This window comes from Oryctolagus cuniculus, chromosome 7 (genome assembly GCF_051225735.1).
Source record: "Oryctolagus cuniculus isolate XC-2025 breed Fujian yellow rabbit chromosome 7, ASM5122573v1, whole genome shotgun sequence".
Classification (NCBI taxonomy): Eukaryota; Metazoa; Chordata; class Mammalia; order Lagomorpha; family Leporidae; genus Oryctolagus; species Oryctolagus cuniculus.
The window spans coordinates 157964285-157980972 of record NC_142873.1 but is presented as its reverse complement, the minus strand read 5'-3'; the positions used below and the strand labels follow the sequence as shown (position 1 = coordinate 157980972).

The 16688-nt window shown below is 52.0% G+C and overlaps 2 protein-coding genes across 4 annotated transcripts in view; one reads left to right on the top strand and one right to left on the bottom strand.

The window, feature by feature from the left end:
- Nucleotides 1–16688, bottom strand: part of MTOR (mechanistic target of rapamycin kinase) — a 133305-nt gene that overhangs the window by 60382 nt on the left and 56235 nt on the right. Inside the window, exon 29 of one of the 3 annotated variants that reach the window (XM_089299316.1) lies at nucleotides 15825–15962. The exons of the other annotated variants lie outside the window; for them this stretch is intronic. Within the exon in view, the coding sequence (XP_089155442.1) occupies nucleotides 15944–15962 (19 nt within the window). The 3' untranslated portion in view covers nucleotides 15825–15943. Of the gene's footprint in view, nucleotides 1–15824; nucleotides 15963–16688 lie in introns of those variants that run through there. 3 annotated transcript variants of the gene reach the window in all.
- ANGPTL7 (angiopoietin like 7) lies at nucleotides 7390–13011 on the top strand. The gene is made up of 5 exons (XM_002723351.6): nucleotides 7390–7974; nucleotides 10003–10103; nucleotides 10693–10887; nucleotides 11536–11734; nucleotides 11906–13011. The coding sequence occupies exons 1-5, from the start codon at nucleotides 7605–7607 to the stop codon at nucleotides 12073–12075; spliced, it is 1035 nt and encodes a 344-aa protein (XP_002723397.1). The 5' UTR covers nucleotides 7390–7604; the 3' UTR covers nucleotides 12076–13011.

Here is a 16688-nt window from a genome sequence, read left to right as displayed (position 1 = left end):
CTGTCTGAACCAGGAAGAGGTGGGAAAAATCCCATCTTGGCAAGACTGGTCGGGGGCAGCATGTCTTTTTTTAAATTAAGACAACGTTGGAGGAGGGAAGTTCCTACAACAGACTCATCCCGTCAGAGTATTTGCGCCTGTGCAGATTCTGAGTAATTATTTTATACACGGTGAAGACCTGAGCACACTGTGCCTTTTCTCCTAACACAGGCATTTTCCACTTTGAGTCTGCATAATTACTTGGAACGGCTGCATCACCGTTTCACCCGGTGGCAGGCCGTGGGTGGCCCAGGGCACCAGGAGAGCCGCTCCTGAGCTCACAGTCAGCACTGACTCTGCTCCTATGTGACCAGGCCTGCAGCCGTGTACAGGGCCGGCAGTGGGGCTCACAGTGCCCACTGCCCAGCAAGCAGCCGGCTGGCTGCACTTCCAGGCCTCTCCTAACTGGACATGGCGCCCCTACGAGGCACAGAGAGGCGCACAACCCCAGAGTGTCAGAGCACAGGATTTGTGCTGGCCAGGTTTCCAACCAAGGGGGCTGTCAGAGGTGTGCCGTAAAAATGACGAATGGCTGTCACACTCCCAAGGCTCTGGCTGATTTAGGGAGCTATTGGCAGGCGCATCGCTCCCAGCATGTCAGCCAGTTAATTACTTCCAACTTTATCTTTCTTGTCAACACTTCTTGACAAATTGGCCATTATCTTTTTATTCTACAACAATGAGCACTGCTCCTTTTCTGGTGAAGCCTGGAGGTTTTTCCCTCCCCCTTTCTGCTTCCTCCTATCCAGAGTGAAATGAAGAGCTCAGAGAGAGACCATTAAAAAGAAGAAGCTGTCAGGAAAAAGACAGGGAAAAGGGACAGAATGGGGAGGAGGCTGATACACTGAACCCAAAGCTAATTTCCATCTACCTTGACTCAAAGCAGAGTGGATATTTTGGGTAAAATCCTGACTTCTTGGCTTCTGAATGCTCAAGAGCTCTGACTCAATCTATTAAGTGGATGAAGTTGGGAAACAAAAAATAAATGAGCTGGCACCTAGTGATCTGGCGGCTCTAAACTCTCCACACTGAATTGTATAAGCAGATGTGAACTGGCCTTCTACTCCATTAGGAAGATGGGCCACATTGCCGGAATACCAATGTCCACTCTGGGACCAGGGGAAAGAAGAAATACGCCGACCTGCTTGGTAAAGAAAATACGCGGATGAGAACCAGGACACACTGTAATTGGATTACCAAGATTCACAGCCAGTGAAATGTCCAAGAGAATCTGGGGAGGCCAGTGGTGTCACCACTCCTACATGCCACCCTCACTGGGACGGACCTAGCACCTCCTGTATCTCCTCAGGCCTGAGATGCAGGATGCTGCACACAGTGTGAGCACCAAATTGCCAGCAGTGTGTCTTCTCCGAACCCCTTCATAAAGTCAGAAGTGGGGCTGGCACCCCACATGGGTGCTGGTTCGAGTCCCGGCTGTTCCACTTCCAATCCAGCTCTCTGCTATGGCCTGGGAAAGCAGTGGAGGATGGCCCAAGTCCTTGAGTCCCTGCATCCATGTGGGAGACCTGGAAGAAACTCCTGGCTCTTGGCTTCGGATCAGTGTAGCTCTGGCTGTTGTGGCCATCTGGGGCATGCACCAGCGGATGGAAGACCTCTCTCTCTCTTTCTCTCTCTCTGCCTCTCCTTCTCTCTCTGTGTGTAACTCTTTCAAGTAAATAAATAAATCTTAAAAAAAAAAAAGTCAGAAGCAGTTTCTCTACCTCCTCCTACCAGCAGTCCTGTCTCAAGATGAGCTGGATGCTGGCAAAGACAGGTTTCCTATGAAATACAGCGAGCACTCCCTGCAGAAGGGCCACAGAAGACCCTCGGTGCTTTTGGTCAGCTGTGGCAGAAACCCTGCAGCTCTCCTCTCAGGGCTCCTCATCGATGGCCCACTGCCTGCAAGGAAACACCGTCCTTGGGGTTTGCACAGCGCTCTGTGAAGGCAGGTGCTGCACAGCGAACCTAGGGAAAGCCAGCAGTCACGGTAAGTACACTCCACTGGTTCCCATGAGATGTGCCCGCCTGGGCAGGGCAGAATCTACAAGGGCATTTAAGAAAATGATGGGCTGCAACCTGAGCCAGAGCTTTTGCTACACAATGGTTCCCTGTTCTCCTATCCTGGCGCATGGAGCTCTTCAACAAAAGCAGATTCTGGGGCCGGCACTGTGACGCAGAAGGTTAAGCCTCCGCCTGTAGCGCCAACATCCCATGTGGGCCCCGGCTTGAGTCCCAGTGGATCCGCTTCTGATCCAGCTCCCTACTAATGTGCCGGGAAAGCAGTTGAGGAGAGCCCAACCACTTGGGACCCTACTCTTGGCTTAAGCCTAGCACAGCCCCAGCTGTTGTGGCCATTTGGGAATAGAACCAGCAAACGGAAGATTCTCTCTTTCTCTATCTCTGCCTTTCAAATAAATAAATAAATCTCTAAAAAACAATAATAATAATAATAAAAAAAAAGCACAGATTCCTAGAGACAAAAGGGCACTTTTGAGGTCGGCATGAGCCCAGAGGCTGTGGATGTGTTCTGGGAGCAAATCCTCACCCTCTCTGGCCTGGGTGCTTTTTCCTCCAGAGGTGCTGGAAAAGAGCAGGCCTGTGTATCTCTCCTGGAAGCCAGGAAAGATCTGTAAAAGCAGGCCTCACACTTCCAAGCAGCACACTATGACTCCATGTGCTTGCAACCTGGACAGAGTGGGCTCTGTCTGCCCACCTCGCCCCTCGCCTGTTGACTGTAAAACCCAGTCACCCTTGCCATTCATCGGCTGCTCAGCCACAACTGGCACAAACCCCCCAACATTCTTCAAGAATGACGGGTCTGTTTTCCAGTTTGTGGTGCCCAAGTCAGGGCGGTAGCAATCCAGGCTCAAGAGGAGCCCTGTGGCTCACGGGGCAGCTTGGGGCATGGACCTCGGATCTTGCCTGCAACCTCTGACGGGGTCCTGTCTCTCTGGAGATCGTAACGTAACGGGCATTTGCTTCCCCTCTGGGGACAGGCGAGATTCATTAGGTTCCTGTACAGAACGTGAGGAACACAACTGTCAGAGGCGAGGCTTTTCTTACAGGGACTTGTCACTTCCTTTGCTCTGTCCCAGCTGCTACATGCGACCCGAGAGGCCACCTACACAGGCTTTTGGAATAAACAGGAGGGAGATAAAACACTGCGAATGCTCTGCAGGCTGCCTGCTGGCCTCCATAAGTAAAGAAACAGAGTGAGACGCTAGCTGGTGGTCTTCCAGGGATAGGAAGTGACTTTACAGGGCCAGCGCTGTGGCACAGCCAGTAAAGCCACTGCCTGCAGTGCCAGCATCCCATATGGGCGCCGGTTTGAGTCCCAGCTGCTCCACTTCCAATCCAGCTCTCTGCTATGGCCTGGGAAAGCAGTGGAGGATGGCCCAAGTGCTTGGACCCCTGCACCTGCATGGGAGACCGGGAGGAAGCTCCTGGCTCCTGGTAGCTGTTGCCATGATTTGGGGAGAGGACCAGTAGAGGGAAGATCAATCTCTCTGTCTGTAACTCTGCCTTCAAATAATCTTTAAAAAGGTCTTACATTTACTAACAAGAATGAAGCTAAAGCTGGAAGACATGAAGATAAGTGAAATGTATCAGGCAAAGACAAAAACTGCATAGTCTCCTGGTCAAAGGATACCCGATTCCAGCTAGGTGGGAGAAACAGGTTTAAGAGATCTATTGTACAGCAATGACAACATTTAATAATATATTGTATTCTTGAAAATCAATTAAAAATATAAACCATTATAAAACAAAGAATGTTTTAGCAATTTTCAACCCTTCACTATATTTAACCCTGGTAAAAATCCTGGGAGGTGAGTAGTTCTGATTTTTATCTCCATTTCAGATGGGTAAACTCAGCAAAGTAATTTGGCCATGGTCACATTCCGTTAGGGAGGGATGAGAAGCCAGACCCAAGTGCTCAAGTGCGTCTCACACGGCCTCCCGAATCCTGAAGCCAGCGAGTCTGTCAGGCTATTTCATATGAATACACTACAATTTTAAGAAATTCTAAGTTACACACTTCCAGTTAAAAATCTTGCTTGGCAATTCAAAAACCCACTTCCTGGTAGGACTCGGGTAAACAAAGTAACAAGAAGCCAAAGCTCCTTGGATTCCTTCCACAGCCCCTGTTCCCAGAGCGGTGGCCACACCACTCCCCAGGACGCCTGAGGTCCTCAGGCCTGGCTCCCCTCTACCCTCCCTCTGCAGCTCTTGCTTCTGACCCTCAGGCCATGTCTGTGACACAGCCACACCTCTGCTCGGAGGCATCTCCCATTCCTGGCCGCACTTCCCTCTGGAGGCTCTGTGGAGCGTCTGTGGGTTGGGCACTCCTCCTGCTCTGTGTCCTCCATGCTTGCTCATCACACTGCCCTAGAATTCAGCTGTCAGTCTCCGCAGCTGGACTGGGAGACACCCGAGGCTGGGGTGGCGTTATGCTGTCTCCTGCAACTTGAACAGTGGCAGGTCCAGGACATGGGCTTTGGCAAAAGTGGACAATTCAAAAGCACAGGGAATATAAGGAAATACCCTCCGTGATGGGCTTGGGCTTCCAGCTGTGTGAGGGAAAGGTCAGAGGGTCAGCAGCATGGCAGGCTGTGCCCCTGACTTAGCTGTGCTCAAAACAAGGGCTGATCTTCCCTTCTCTAACAGATGCACAATCTAGGGACGGAACAGAGTTGTGGGTGCTGTGGAAAATGCCCTTAATTAGCTATTGTTTCTCAACATTTAGGGGATTTGTTGACATTTGGGTAGCTGAGGCAACTTAGACAAATCTTCGAATAAGAAAAGCTTCTGTCTCCAAGTTATGCCTTATGTTAGAAATCAGTTTCCAGAAAATAAATGTCAGACACCAGGCACTCTTACTAAAAACTAAATGCCTTCAATCCAAACTTATAAACCCCCTTCTACTTCCCCTAAAAAGGACTGCTACACAGGTAGCAAATACGAATGACTGACTCATTTTCTTCCCAGATATGAAAACTGATTCACAACATCTTTTTTTTTTTTTTTTTTTTTTGACAGGCAGAGTGGACAGTGAGAGAGAGAGACAGAGAGAAAGGTCTTCCTTTGCCGTTGGTTCACCCTGCAATGGCTGCCGCGGCCAGCGCGCTGCAACCGGCGCACCGCGCTGATCCAATGGCAGGAGCCAGGAGCCAGGTGCTTCTCCTGGTCTCCCATGGGGTGCAGGGCCCAAGCACCTGGGCCATCCTCCACTGCACTCCCTGGCCACAGCAAAGAGCTGGCCTGGAAGAGGGGCAACCAGGACAGAATCTGGCGCCCCGACCGGGACTAGAACCCGGTGTGCCGGCGCCGCTAGGCGGAGGATTAGCCTAGTGAGCTGCGGCGCCGGCCAACATCTTCTTGTTTGCCCAAGAGAAGCAGTTACTGGGAAGACTAAACAAACAGCTGCCTGGAGCCCAGCGAGCTCTGCGGTTCCTTTATGCTGAGACAGAGATCTTCTACCTGCGGTTCACTCCCAAAATGTCCACAACGGCCAGGAGCCAGGAACTCAGGAACTCAACTCTGGCCCCCACGCGGATGACAGGGGTCCAAGTACCTGCGCCATCTTAGACTGCCTTCCTGGGCACTTTAGCAGAAAACAGAATCAGAAGAAGAGAGCCCTCTAATACAGGATGCAGGCATTGCGAGCGGTGGCTCAACCCACTGAGCCACAATGTGGGTCCCTCCTCCGTGTTTTCTCTGCTGCATCATCACACCTCTATCACATGTGTGACTGCACAGCTCATAGCACTGTGGCACACAGTTGAGCTCAGTGCCATGCAACTGCCAGGAAAACCTTGAAGATCCCCAGTTTAGCCAACAACTATAGCTTAGGCTCTCCCTAGTGAAATGAACTGCACAGAGCTAAGGCTGTGGTGTCCCCTGGCCTAGACATCTACAAAAAGAAAAGTGGGGCTGGGCACGGTGTCAACCCTCAGCAGAATCTTCTGGGCAAAATGGTAAGTTTCTGTGGGTGCCAGCCACATCTCACCCCTCAGCAGACAAGGCAGCAGAGGACGTGAGAAAGCACCCGCTCCTCCCGAGCCCTACTGCCTTCCAGTGTAGAGGGAAGAACTGCTGGGGGCTCCAGCTGCCCGACCAGGAGGGGCTCCGAGCAGCCTGGCGCCCTGGCTGAGCTCATGGAAGCCAAGCAGAGCTGTCAGGTGTCAGGCTCGCCTGAGAAGGACCCACAACGAACACCAACAGGGTACGCAACTGCTCCGGTGGCTCCAGACCGTGGAGACGGCAATCGTGGACCAAGGTGCTGTTTTAAGGACAGAGGGACCTTTGCATAAGGTCTCGCTGCAAAGCTTATTCTGAGGATGTTTGCTGAAGTGCCATGTTTCTTACACGGAACAGAGCAGTGCTCCATGTGCAGTACACAAAACATTACAGCAGCTGTGTGTTTGGGTACAAGGTCATCCACAGACAGAGGGAGAACCACACTGCGCAGACTGACTAGGTGATGAGGGTTCTTTTTTCTATACTTCCACATACTTTCCAAGTTCTGCGTTCTGGGCCAGGATGGGCCTGTTTCCCGTCCTGCCCAGGGACTGACAGAAGTGTGAGTGACCGATCCCAGAGCCCGGCTCGGCCCTGCTGCCTTTCCATCTCTGCTGTAATCTCCTGACACCTCATTGCAAAATGTCAAGTGTGAGCACTGACACTGGCTTACTCTTTGCTGAAGGAGAAAGTATGTATATATAAAAAAAGACAACTGCACAAATCCTGTGGATACAAAGTCTTTTTTTTCTTTCTAAGAGAGTTACTCTATCCTTCTATTTCTAGAACTTTTCTAAGTTGAGAATTCTCAAATGTGAGAGTTCGCTCCAGGTGGAACAAAGGTTTGGTGGACACTGAACGAAGATCAGAGAGGAGTGAGCAGCCCAGCTAAAAGCACCGTCCGCAGGGTGCCAAGGTACGGCAGCACGAGCCACGTTCCCAGTCCTGGGTGAGAAGTGTCCTACTCCCAGCTCCCGCTCGCCCTCAGCCTGTGGTTATGTAACCTTTAGACAGGAATCTGGAAATTCCTCCGACCCTGCCCTGCCCCTGATAGAGCGGAGCCAGTGGCTGGCAGGGGCAGAATCTAATAGGCCAAACTAGAACCACACACATTCAGTCCTCTCGTCTCAGCCCTGAGGACTACAGGCAAGGAAAGACAGACTCGCCCTGTCTCCCTCCTCCCCTCCTCTGGCCTAAGTTTACGCTGACTTCACCGACCAGGCACCTGACCCTCCCAGATGAGCTGGGAGGGGCTAAAGCCCATGCATGGCCATGGTGGGGTGGAGGTGCAGGCAGCAAACAGTATTTAAGACGCGGGCTTTCTGAGCATTCAGACTCGAGGAGGAAAGCTGTGGGCTCTCCGTGAAGCTCCACTTTCAGAACCTCAAGCTTTGAGAAAGGCTAAGAAGGAGCAGAGAAAGCAAGACACCAGCAAGTGGTGAGGCCACCCGCGGGGAGCCACCAGGTCTGCTGCAGCTCCGCAGACCTCAGCGGGGGCTCCCCAGACTCCCCGAGCGAAGAGCCTTCCTCACCCACACCCAGGGAAGATGCCGAAAAAGACTCTCTCAGCCGTGACCTGGCTCTGCGTCCTCATTGTGGCCTTCGTCAGCCACCCAGTGTGGCTGCAGAAGCCCCCTAAGCGTAAGACACCCGCACAGCCCAAAGTGCCCGCCTGCTGCGAGGAGGTGCAGGAGCTCAAGGCCCAGGTGGCCAACCTGAGCAGGGTGCTGAGCGAGCTGGGCAGGAAGCAGGAGAAGGACTGGGTGAGCGTGGTCATGCAGGTGATGGAGCTGGAGAGCAGCGGCAAGCGCATGGAGTCCCGGCTCACAGAGGCCGAGAGCAAGTACTCCGAGATGAACAACCAGATCGACATCATGCAGCTGCAGGCGGCGCAGACCCTCACGCAGACCTCGGCAGGTAAGGCCGCCCGCCGCTCCGGGCGTGCCGGGGTACACTTCCCCTTCAGCCACGGCTTTCTCAGAGTGTCTCCTTATGCTGTACACTTATCCAGTGCCTCCACGGCTTTCTTCCAGACACCCAATGTTTCTGCAGCTTAACCCCCTTGGAGCACTGGGTGACACATGCTTTGACCAGAGGCACTCAGGGAGTCTCAGGCTCAGGGTTCAAGTCCTCCTGGTGGTGCGGCTGTGCCACTTCCTTGTCCTGAGCTGGCAGGCTGCACCCTCAGTCCCAGGGAAGCGGGAACAGACAGCGCACGGCAACACCTGTGCTTGTGCAAGGCAGGCTTCGCCAAGAAAGCTCTGTGATGTCCCCGAGCCTAGCGGAATTCTGTGTCCTTTCTGCAAACCTAACTCTTCTCACCGGCTTGGAATTCAGTGCGCAGGCTTTTCCGTAGCCGCCTGGTGAGTCCCTGTGCGCTCACAAAAGCACAGCTCCTTAACGTTCCTCAGTTCTGATATTTCTATTTTTTCCCCCATGGACTCAAATAAAACTCTAAATGTAAGCAATAAGAAAATGTAATGTTGAATTACAGGTTTTTGACAGCCCTAAAACAAGAAACATTTAATGTTTGCTTTTTGCAAAGTAACTTTCAGTTACTGGTTAGCATGGCTTAGATGAGCCAACGTGAATTTATCTTTTAGAGATCATTTTTGTTTTCCGAAATCACCAGGAAAATGTTAGCTACAAAGCACATATCTTACAGTTATGTCATTTCTTGATGATATAAAAATGGTCTCATTACCCATCAAGAACAGACACAATTACCTTCTGACAAGCAAGTAACTGGTTACCCTCCATTCAAATGCAGAGAAAGTTTTAATATAAATCTAAAAATTCTGATTTCTAAACCGTGTATAAATCCCGTTCCGAAGTACAGGCTTCGGACCCTCAATCTGGGACTGGGCGGGTTTTCTTGCACTATTTTCCAGAGTCCTGATTTGGTCTGTGAGATGAGATCAGACATGCGGAAGGCCAGGTCAGACTCAGGAATCTGACAGGTCCACCTGCTGCTCCTCCAATCAGGCAACCTTCTCCCCACCCAGGAGCTTCCTGCGGTCCACATAGCCCGGGCAGGCCTTGGGAACACTGCTCAGCGTTCTCTGTGGCACCTCTATGCTCTAACAAGTGGTGGTCCTCCAGAGAAAGCTGTAAGCTGGTGCTTCCACCTATGCTAGGAAGTGAAGAAACCCGAGGGCTGAGGCAAGTGTCCCCTGCCCCCCCCCCCCCCCCAGCATGCTCTGTGAGGAACCAAGGCCCCGCACATATCCGTCACCCTTGCACTCTTCTCTAAAGCCTCAGAGCAGGGGTCACAGACCCAGAAGGCAGCAACCTCTCCCGGACTGCAGGAGCCTGGCTCTCTGAATCCGATCGGGACAGCCTGTCTCTTCCACAGGCTCTCTGCTGTCCACATTGCCCCACAGTGAGAACCAGCCTGTCCCATGCTCTCCTTTCTGTTTTAATAAAACCTCTGGGGGCAGGCCTCGAAGTGCTCCTCAGACTGCTTGCATTTTCATTTGCGGATGGCACAGTGAGGGTGCGAGGGGAAAGACAACGCTGTGAAACCCGTCTCCCTCAATTAGGCTCCCAGCAGGCAGGAGCCACTGCTTCTGAAAAACAACAAAACCAGACCCAGGCACTGTGACTTCTGCTGTCAGAGAGGTGGCCGTACCAGAAGGCCGACTGACCCTACAAGGCCGTCTTGGGAGGTGGCCCCCAGACACTGTCACCTTCTAGAGTCCGTGACCTGCAACCACAGCAGGACAATCTATTTCAGAGCTCGGTGGTCCCACAGACACTGTTGGGGGAAGGGCTCCGCACGCCTACCCCACCCCTAGTGAAGCTCAGGCAGCGCCTCCTCGTCTCCCGACGCCCACCTCTCCAGCCCCACACTTCCTGGGAGTGAGGCCCACGGGAACCTGTGGTGGAAACGCGGCCTCACGTCCAGGCCTAGCAGGGACACTGCACCTGCCCATCCTTTCACAGATGCCATCTACGACTGCTCGTCCCTCTACCAGAAGAACTACCGTATCTCTGGGGTGTACCGGCTGCCTTCCAATGACTTCCTGGGCAGCCCAGAGCTGGAGGTGAGTCACTGCTGCCCACTGCCCGCTTCTACCCTCTGTCCCCCAGCCCTCAAAAGTGAGCAACAACAGGGCGAGCATGGCCTACAAAGGGTTACTCTAAACAGAGAAGCAAACACGCAGAACACCAGAGAGCACCCCAAACTCCATTTCTGGGTACCCCCACCCAAATCTAGGCATCTGTTTGGCCCCTTCAATCCTTATCAATCAGACGCCAAATCTTCACATACAGATTAGATTACATACCTCTTATAACCACCACATAATTAGTTCAAATCTCTTGCCATGTCCTAGAGCAAATATTCTTTGGGGGACGAGAAAGGAGAACATGAAGGGAGCACGTGGGTAGGACCCAGAGTTCTGCCTTCGAGCTGTGAACTCACTCACCCCAACCTTCACCTGGGTAATTATTCCTTAGCAAGCTGTCACCTGGCCCAGCAACCAACACCGGGCAGCACCCTGAGCCAGTGGACCGTGGGTGGGTGTGTATCCACTGGCTCTGCTGGGACAGGAGAAAGACGGGGGAACCTGTCCTCACGCTGCTGCTTGTCTGTGCCTGTGAGTGCCTGAGTGAGCACGCTCTCTGCTCCAGGTGTTCTGTGACATGGAGACCAAAGGCGGAGGCTGGACTGTCATCCAGAGACGAAAGAGTGGCCTGGTCTCCTTCTACCGGGACTGGAAGCAGTACAAGCAAGGTTTTGGCAGCATCCGTGGAGACTTCTGGCTGGGAAATGAACACATCCACCGGCTCTCCAGACAGCCAACCAGGCTCCGCGTGGAGATGGAGGTGAGCCCGAGGCCTGGGGCCCTGGGACTGACCCAGAGCTGCCACACACCAGAGTGCACTGCCCTGGGCACCATCCCTCGTCTCTGTCACTACAGACTGCAGGTTACTATGATTCCCCTGCAGGTGACAGTACAGTTGAACAACAACAGTTCCTATCTTGTTTTTTCACCAAAGCGGGGCTGCAGATGGCACAGAGGTAAACTGACCCAGGCCAAAGCAGAGCAGGTCCAACAGTGAGCTGGGCCGAAACCCAGTGTCTCTGCTCCGCCTGGGGCACGAGTTTCTCCAGATGCAAGCCTTACTGGCCCTGGCTAGAAAGCCTTGTAGGTCTCCAAGCACTCACGGCACCTTCACATTACTCTTAGGACTTCTCCGAAGCACACATCTATCCACTCCTCTTCCAGACGGGAAGGGGAAAGAAACACAGAAAGAGATTCAAGGCCAAATGGTGTCTGGAGAGAAGTTTAAGTAGGACTCCTTTTCCTGGCTCCTGGGTTAGCCTGGTAAACCAGAGGTAAACAAGGAATGAAGTCTGAGTAGACTGAAGCTACACAAAGATGCTTGGCTGTGGGGCTGCAGAGACGAGGCACAGGGACAGTAGCAAACCCAGCCTCCTACAGTTTCCTGAAGGCTCTGTTCTCCCAACAGGACTGGGAGGGCACCGTGCGCTATGCCGAGTACAGTCACTTTGTCCTGAGCAATGAACTCAACAGCTACCGCCTCTTCCTGGGCAACTACAGTGGCAACGCCGGCAACGATGCCCTCTACTACCACAACAACACAGCCTTCAGCACCAAGGACAAGGACAACGACAACTGCTTGGACAAGTGCGCACAGCTCCGCAAAGGTGAGCTCTGGGGAGAGGGTGGATTCCCAACGGTACAGTGCTCTGGCACTGGCACCCTGACTTCTTTCTCCCTGCTCAAGAAAATTACCAGTACCTGATGGAGAGCCCGCCCCTTGTTTCCGAGGGGAGGGTGCCCTCAGCTGGCGAGCACTGATCTGTCTCTCGTGCCAGGTGGATACTGGTACAACTGCTGCACAGACTCCAACCTCAACGGGGTTTACTACCGCCTGGGAGAGCACGACAAGCACCTGGACGGCATCACCTGGTACGGCTGGCACGGCGCCAACTACTCCCTCAAGCGGGTGGAGATGAAAATCCGCCCGGAAGACTTCAAGCCCTGAACGCAGGCTGCCGTGAGCAGGGTTTCAGGAACAGGCGCGTGGAGGCTGGGCGAGGGGGAGGACGGGAGGGAGCGTGGCGAGGGCGGGGGCTTCTCATCTCCCACGGCAGAGGGGTCTCTGAGGAGCACAACACAGTTCTATGCACACGCATGTGAGGGTGCACACATGAAGCACCCCTCCCCCCCGCCACGGTCCTACCAGTACTTCTCAAGGGGCTGAACTGAGTGGGCTCGCTCTGCCTGGGAGACAGCAGCTTGTCTCTTCCATGTGGTGGTCTGTGGGAAAAAGTTGTCAGAGTGCTTTGTCCATTTTCTCTAAGGCTTAGGTTATGTAAGAGCGAATCCCAATTCCTTTGCTAAAAAGGACTGTATTTTCACTCTCAGAGGAGAGGCTTTGAGTGTTAGAGACAAGAGTGGAAGAGGGTGGTGGAGGAGGCAAGTTTCTACTTCTAAATCGCATGGAATGACCTCCAGTCCACACGTCTTCATTAGTTAAACGGAACGAAATGCCCCTCAGTCCAGCGGGGGATGAGCTGCCCCAGGCTGCACTACCTTGGAGGAGACTCCAGGACTCTGGGCCCTGCGATCAGACTCTTGGCTCTGCCCCTGCTCACCTCTGTCTGGGTACAGGACCAAAAGGGACCAAGGGCATCTGGTGGAGGCAGGGAGCACCAGTGGGAGGGGACAGCCTTCATGGTCGCCTGCCCAAAACTGCCTTCAGCTACTCACGGTCAATTTAGATATATCTATTTGTATTTACTTTGTAAGAAATGTTGTCTATAGAAAAAGGTCTGAAAAATGAAGATTATTGATAGTGCTTTGGTAAATAATTCATGCTGTATATAAGTATCTTGCTTTGTAAAAATAAAATATTCTAGTTTGTGTTTTAAACAAAGCTTCTTTCTTTCCTTTCACAATAAACCCTTTTAAAACCTGAGCACTTTCCCTCTCCATTCTTATATTATCACTTAGAACAAGATACAAGTCTAAGCAAAAAAAAAAAAAAAAAAAAAATCTGAGGGTGAGCAGTGAGAGACTCAGTCTTGGGCCGGAGGAGGAAGTCAGAGAGAGAAGGCGAGGGAGAGAGGAGGGGTGGGATCCCGGGCGACCTCACTCACCCCATGGAGGCCACCACCACCATTTGGTGTCAAAATACTTGGCAAATGCAGATATGGGGACACGGAGAGGGAAAACATCCTGGAGTCAGTGCAAGGCGGCCAGTCAGTGTTCTCTGCTGTTCCTACGGCCTTCACTAATGGGAAACTATTTCATCGTAAAAACAAGAACCTTGGTGCCGTTCAGAGAGACCAAGTGGGCGGAGAACTTCGCTGGCAGAGGGCTCCCCGCGGACAGCCACACAATGTCCCCAGCAGCAGGAGGGTCGCAGGCGCTCAGCACCGTCCCAGCAGGAAAAACCAATAAACACAGGGGCTGGGCCGAGTGAGGAGAGCAAGACGCCCACAGCAAAAGCAGTCATTTTCTCCCTCATTTCCTATATGCCCTGCAACTAAAACACCCAGGGCTTTTCATTTTAAGTCAGCCTCTGGGGTTTCCTCCCCGCTCTGGGGGAAACTTCTGAGAGGGGAGCAGAGGGCCGAGGGAGAGTGGCTGCAGAGGACGCAGGGGCACCCCCACCCGCTGCAGCGGCGGGGAGGGTTCCCGCAGTCGGCTCTCTGCATCCACTGCACCTGCACCTGCAGGTTCAGCCCATCACGGATGGAACATCGTGAACTCGGGAGAAGCTGCCTCTATCGTCATTATTCCCTGAACAATGCAGTGCAGCCATTATTCAGGTAGCATCTGCACTGTGTTAGGCATCACAAGTCGTCTAGAGATGATACGAAGGGATGATGACACCTACGTTTCTACAGCACCGCTCTGGCGCACTTGATGAGATACCAAGGATTCAGAGACGACAGCAGAGCACGCTCTGTGACCTGAAAGCAGACAGGATCACCAGGAACCAAAAGGAGAGCTCAGTGTTGCTCCTGAAGGTAAAGTTCGGTTCTCATCAGAGCCTTTAAAATATGCAGAGAAGGAGGTGAAAAAACACAGCGCAGTGCAGAAGACACATCCACTGGGGCCAGTGCTGTGGCGTAGCGGGTAAAGCCGCGGCCTGCAGTGCTGGCACCCCATATGGGCGCCGGTTCTAGTCCTGGCTGCTCCACTTCCGATCCAGCTCTCGGCTATGACCTGGGAAAGCAGTGGAAGATGGCCCAAGTCCTTGGGCCCCTGTACCCGAATGGAAAACCCAGAGGAAGCTCCTGGTTCAGATCGGCTCAGCTCTGGTCATTGCGGCCAGTTGGGGAGTGAATCAGCGAATTGAAGACCTCTTTCTCTGCCTCACCTTCTCTCTGTGTAAATCGACTTTCAAATAAATAAATAAATAAATCTTAAAAAAAAAAAAAAAAAGACATATCCACTAAGTCAGCGAGTTAGCACACTAAGTCAGCGAGTTAGCACAGGCACCTTTTTTTTTAAAAAAAAAAAAAAAAGATTTATTTATTCGGGGCTGGCGCCGTGGCTCAGCGAGTTAACGCCCTGGCCTGAAGTGCTGGCATCCCATATGGGCACCAGTTCTAGTCCTGGCTGCTCCTCTTCCAATCCAGCTCTCTGCTGTGGCCTGGGAGAGCAGTAGAAGATGACCCAAGTCCTTGAGCAACCTGCACCCGCGTGTGAGACCTGGAAGAAGCTCCTGGCTTCTGGCTTCGGATCGGCGCAGCTCCAGCTGTTGCAGCCATCTGGGGAGTGAACCAGTGGATGAAAGATCTCTTTCTCTCTCTGCCTCTCCTCTCTCTGCATAACTCTGACTTTTGAATAAATAAATAAATAAATCTTTAAAAAAGAGATTTATTTATTTATTTGAAAGGCAGAGTTATATAAAGTGTGGGAGAGAGAGAGGTTTTCCACTTGCAGGTTCACTCCCTAAATGGCTACAATGGCTGGAGCTAGGCTGTTCCAGGAGCTTCTGCCCAGTCTCCCACATGGATGCGGGGGCCCATGCACTTGGGCCATCCTCTGCTGCTTTCCCAGGTGCAATAGCAGGGAGCTGGATGGAAAGTGGAGCAGCTGGGATTTGAACTGGCACCCATACACAAGATGCCGACGCTGCAGGCAGAAGAATTACCTGCCACGCCACAGCGCTGGTCCCTGGCCTATTTTTATTTATTTTTAAAATGTATTTGAAAGGCAGAGATAGATAGATATACCATTCACTGATTCACTCCCCCAAAATGCCTATAATAGCAGAAGCTGGGCCAGGCTGAGGCTGGGAGCTTAATTCAGGTCTTCTCTGTGGGTAACAGGGATGCAAGTCCTTGAGCCATCATCACCTGCTGCCTCCCGGGTTCGTATTCGCAGGCAGCTGGAATGGGAGTGGAGTCTGATCTCAAATTCAGGTGTTCTCATGTGGGCTGGGCAGTGAAAGCTTCCAGCTCTTTTCTGCATAGGGTAGAGGAAGACAGACAGGCCAGCAGACCCCACTCTCATGTTCTAGTCAACCAAGTAAAAGACCCACAAGTTGTCTACGTGAGTGTGTTTCCTAAAATCAACTACCCTTTAATTCCACTGTTTACCTAAGAATTAATCACACTTACTGATGCACGTGGGCTTTGAGGGGGTGGACGTAGTTTATACCAACTCAACGGTAACCCCTGATCTGGGGATTACACATGGGATTTAATCTCTCCTGGGGCAAAGGTAAAAAGTCAATAGAAAGACTTAATAGACTGAACCGGCTGCAAGAGAACAATACTGTCGGTAGAGCACAGCTTTTTAAAACAAAACATAGGAAACATTCGCACGACGATGTTTCTTTGTAGGTTTCCCACTGTTTCAAGAAGCACGTAAGGCAGTTGGCTAAAATGCAGTCAGCCTCCATATCTGGATCTGTGGAGTCAATCAGGGAGTAAAAATATTCTAAAACAAACTGCATCTGTACTGAACATGTCATTATTCCCTAAACAAAATGGTATAGCAACTATTTACACAGCACTTACATTGTATTAGGTACTACAGCAACGTAGAGATGATTTAAAATAAACAAGACCACGCACAGGTCTATGCCAACACTGCGCCCTTGTACAGAAGGGACCTGGACATCTACAGAGTTTGGTGGAACCAATGCCCCGCAAACATAGGGGACAACTGTGTATTATCATAATCCCTAAAAAAGTAAACAGATCGGTGAAGGGTAAATAAGAATAGGAAAAATAAATGGGGGGTGGTTATAACTCAAAGCAGGTAAGATGTATGAAACTTGTTGAGGAGGGCCAGGAATGCAGCTGCAAGCTTTCTCACTGCCATTGTGAGGAAGAGAATTCAAGCTATTATGAAACAGCAACATCCCCAAGAATGGACCAAACCACCAGGGACACGTCAACGGTGGTCTGACCTGGGAGGGTTTCCAGGTGGCTCCTCTAACAGCAATTTGCTCCAGAGTATTTTTAAAACTTCCAGGGGGCGGTGCTGTGGTGTAGCAAGCAAATCCACAGACTATGAAGCCAGTATCCCATATAGGTGCTGGTTCGAGTCCTGGCTGCTCCACTTCTGATCCGGCTCCCTGCTCATGCACCTGGGAAGGCAGAGGATGATGGGCCCCTACGCCCACGTGGG

What these genes read in the sequence shown, in the direction of transcription:
- ANGPTL7 (XM_002723351.6), top strand. Translation starts at nt 7,605, where the DNA reads ATGCCGAAAAAGACTCTCTCAGCCGTGACCTGGCTCTGCGTCCTCATT. An exon ending in CCTCACGCAGACCTCGGCAG is followed by an intron (nt 7,975 to 10,002) that starts GTAAGGCCGCCC and finishes ATCCTTTCACAG; the next exon opens with ATGCCATCTACGACTGCTCG. An exon ending in GTGCGCACAGCTCCGCAAAG is followed by an intron (nt 11,735 to 11,905) that starts GTGAGCTCTGGG and finishes CTCTCGTGCCAG; the next exon opens with GTGGATACTGGTACAACTGC.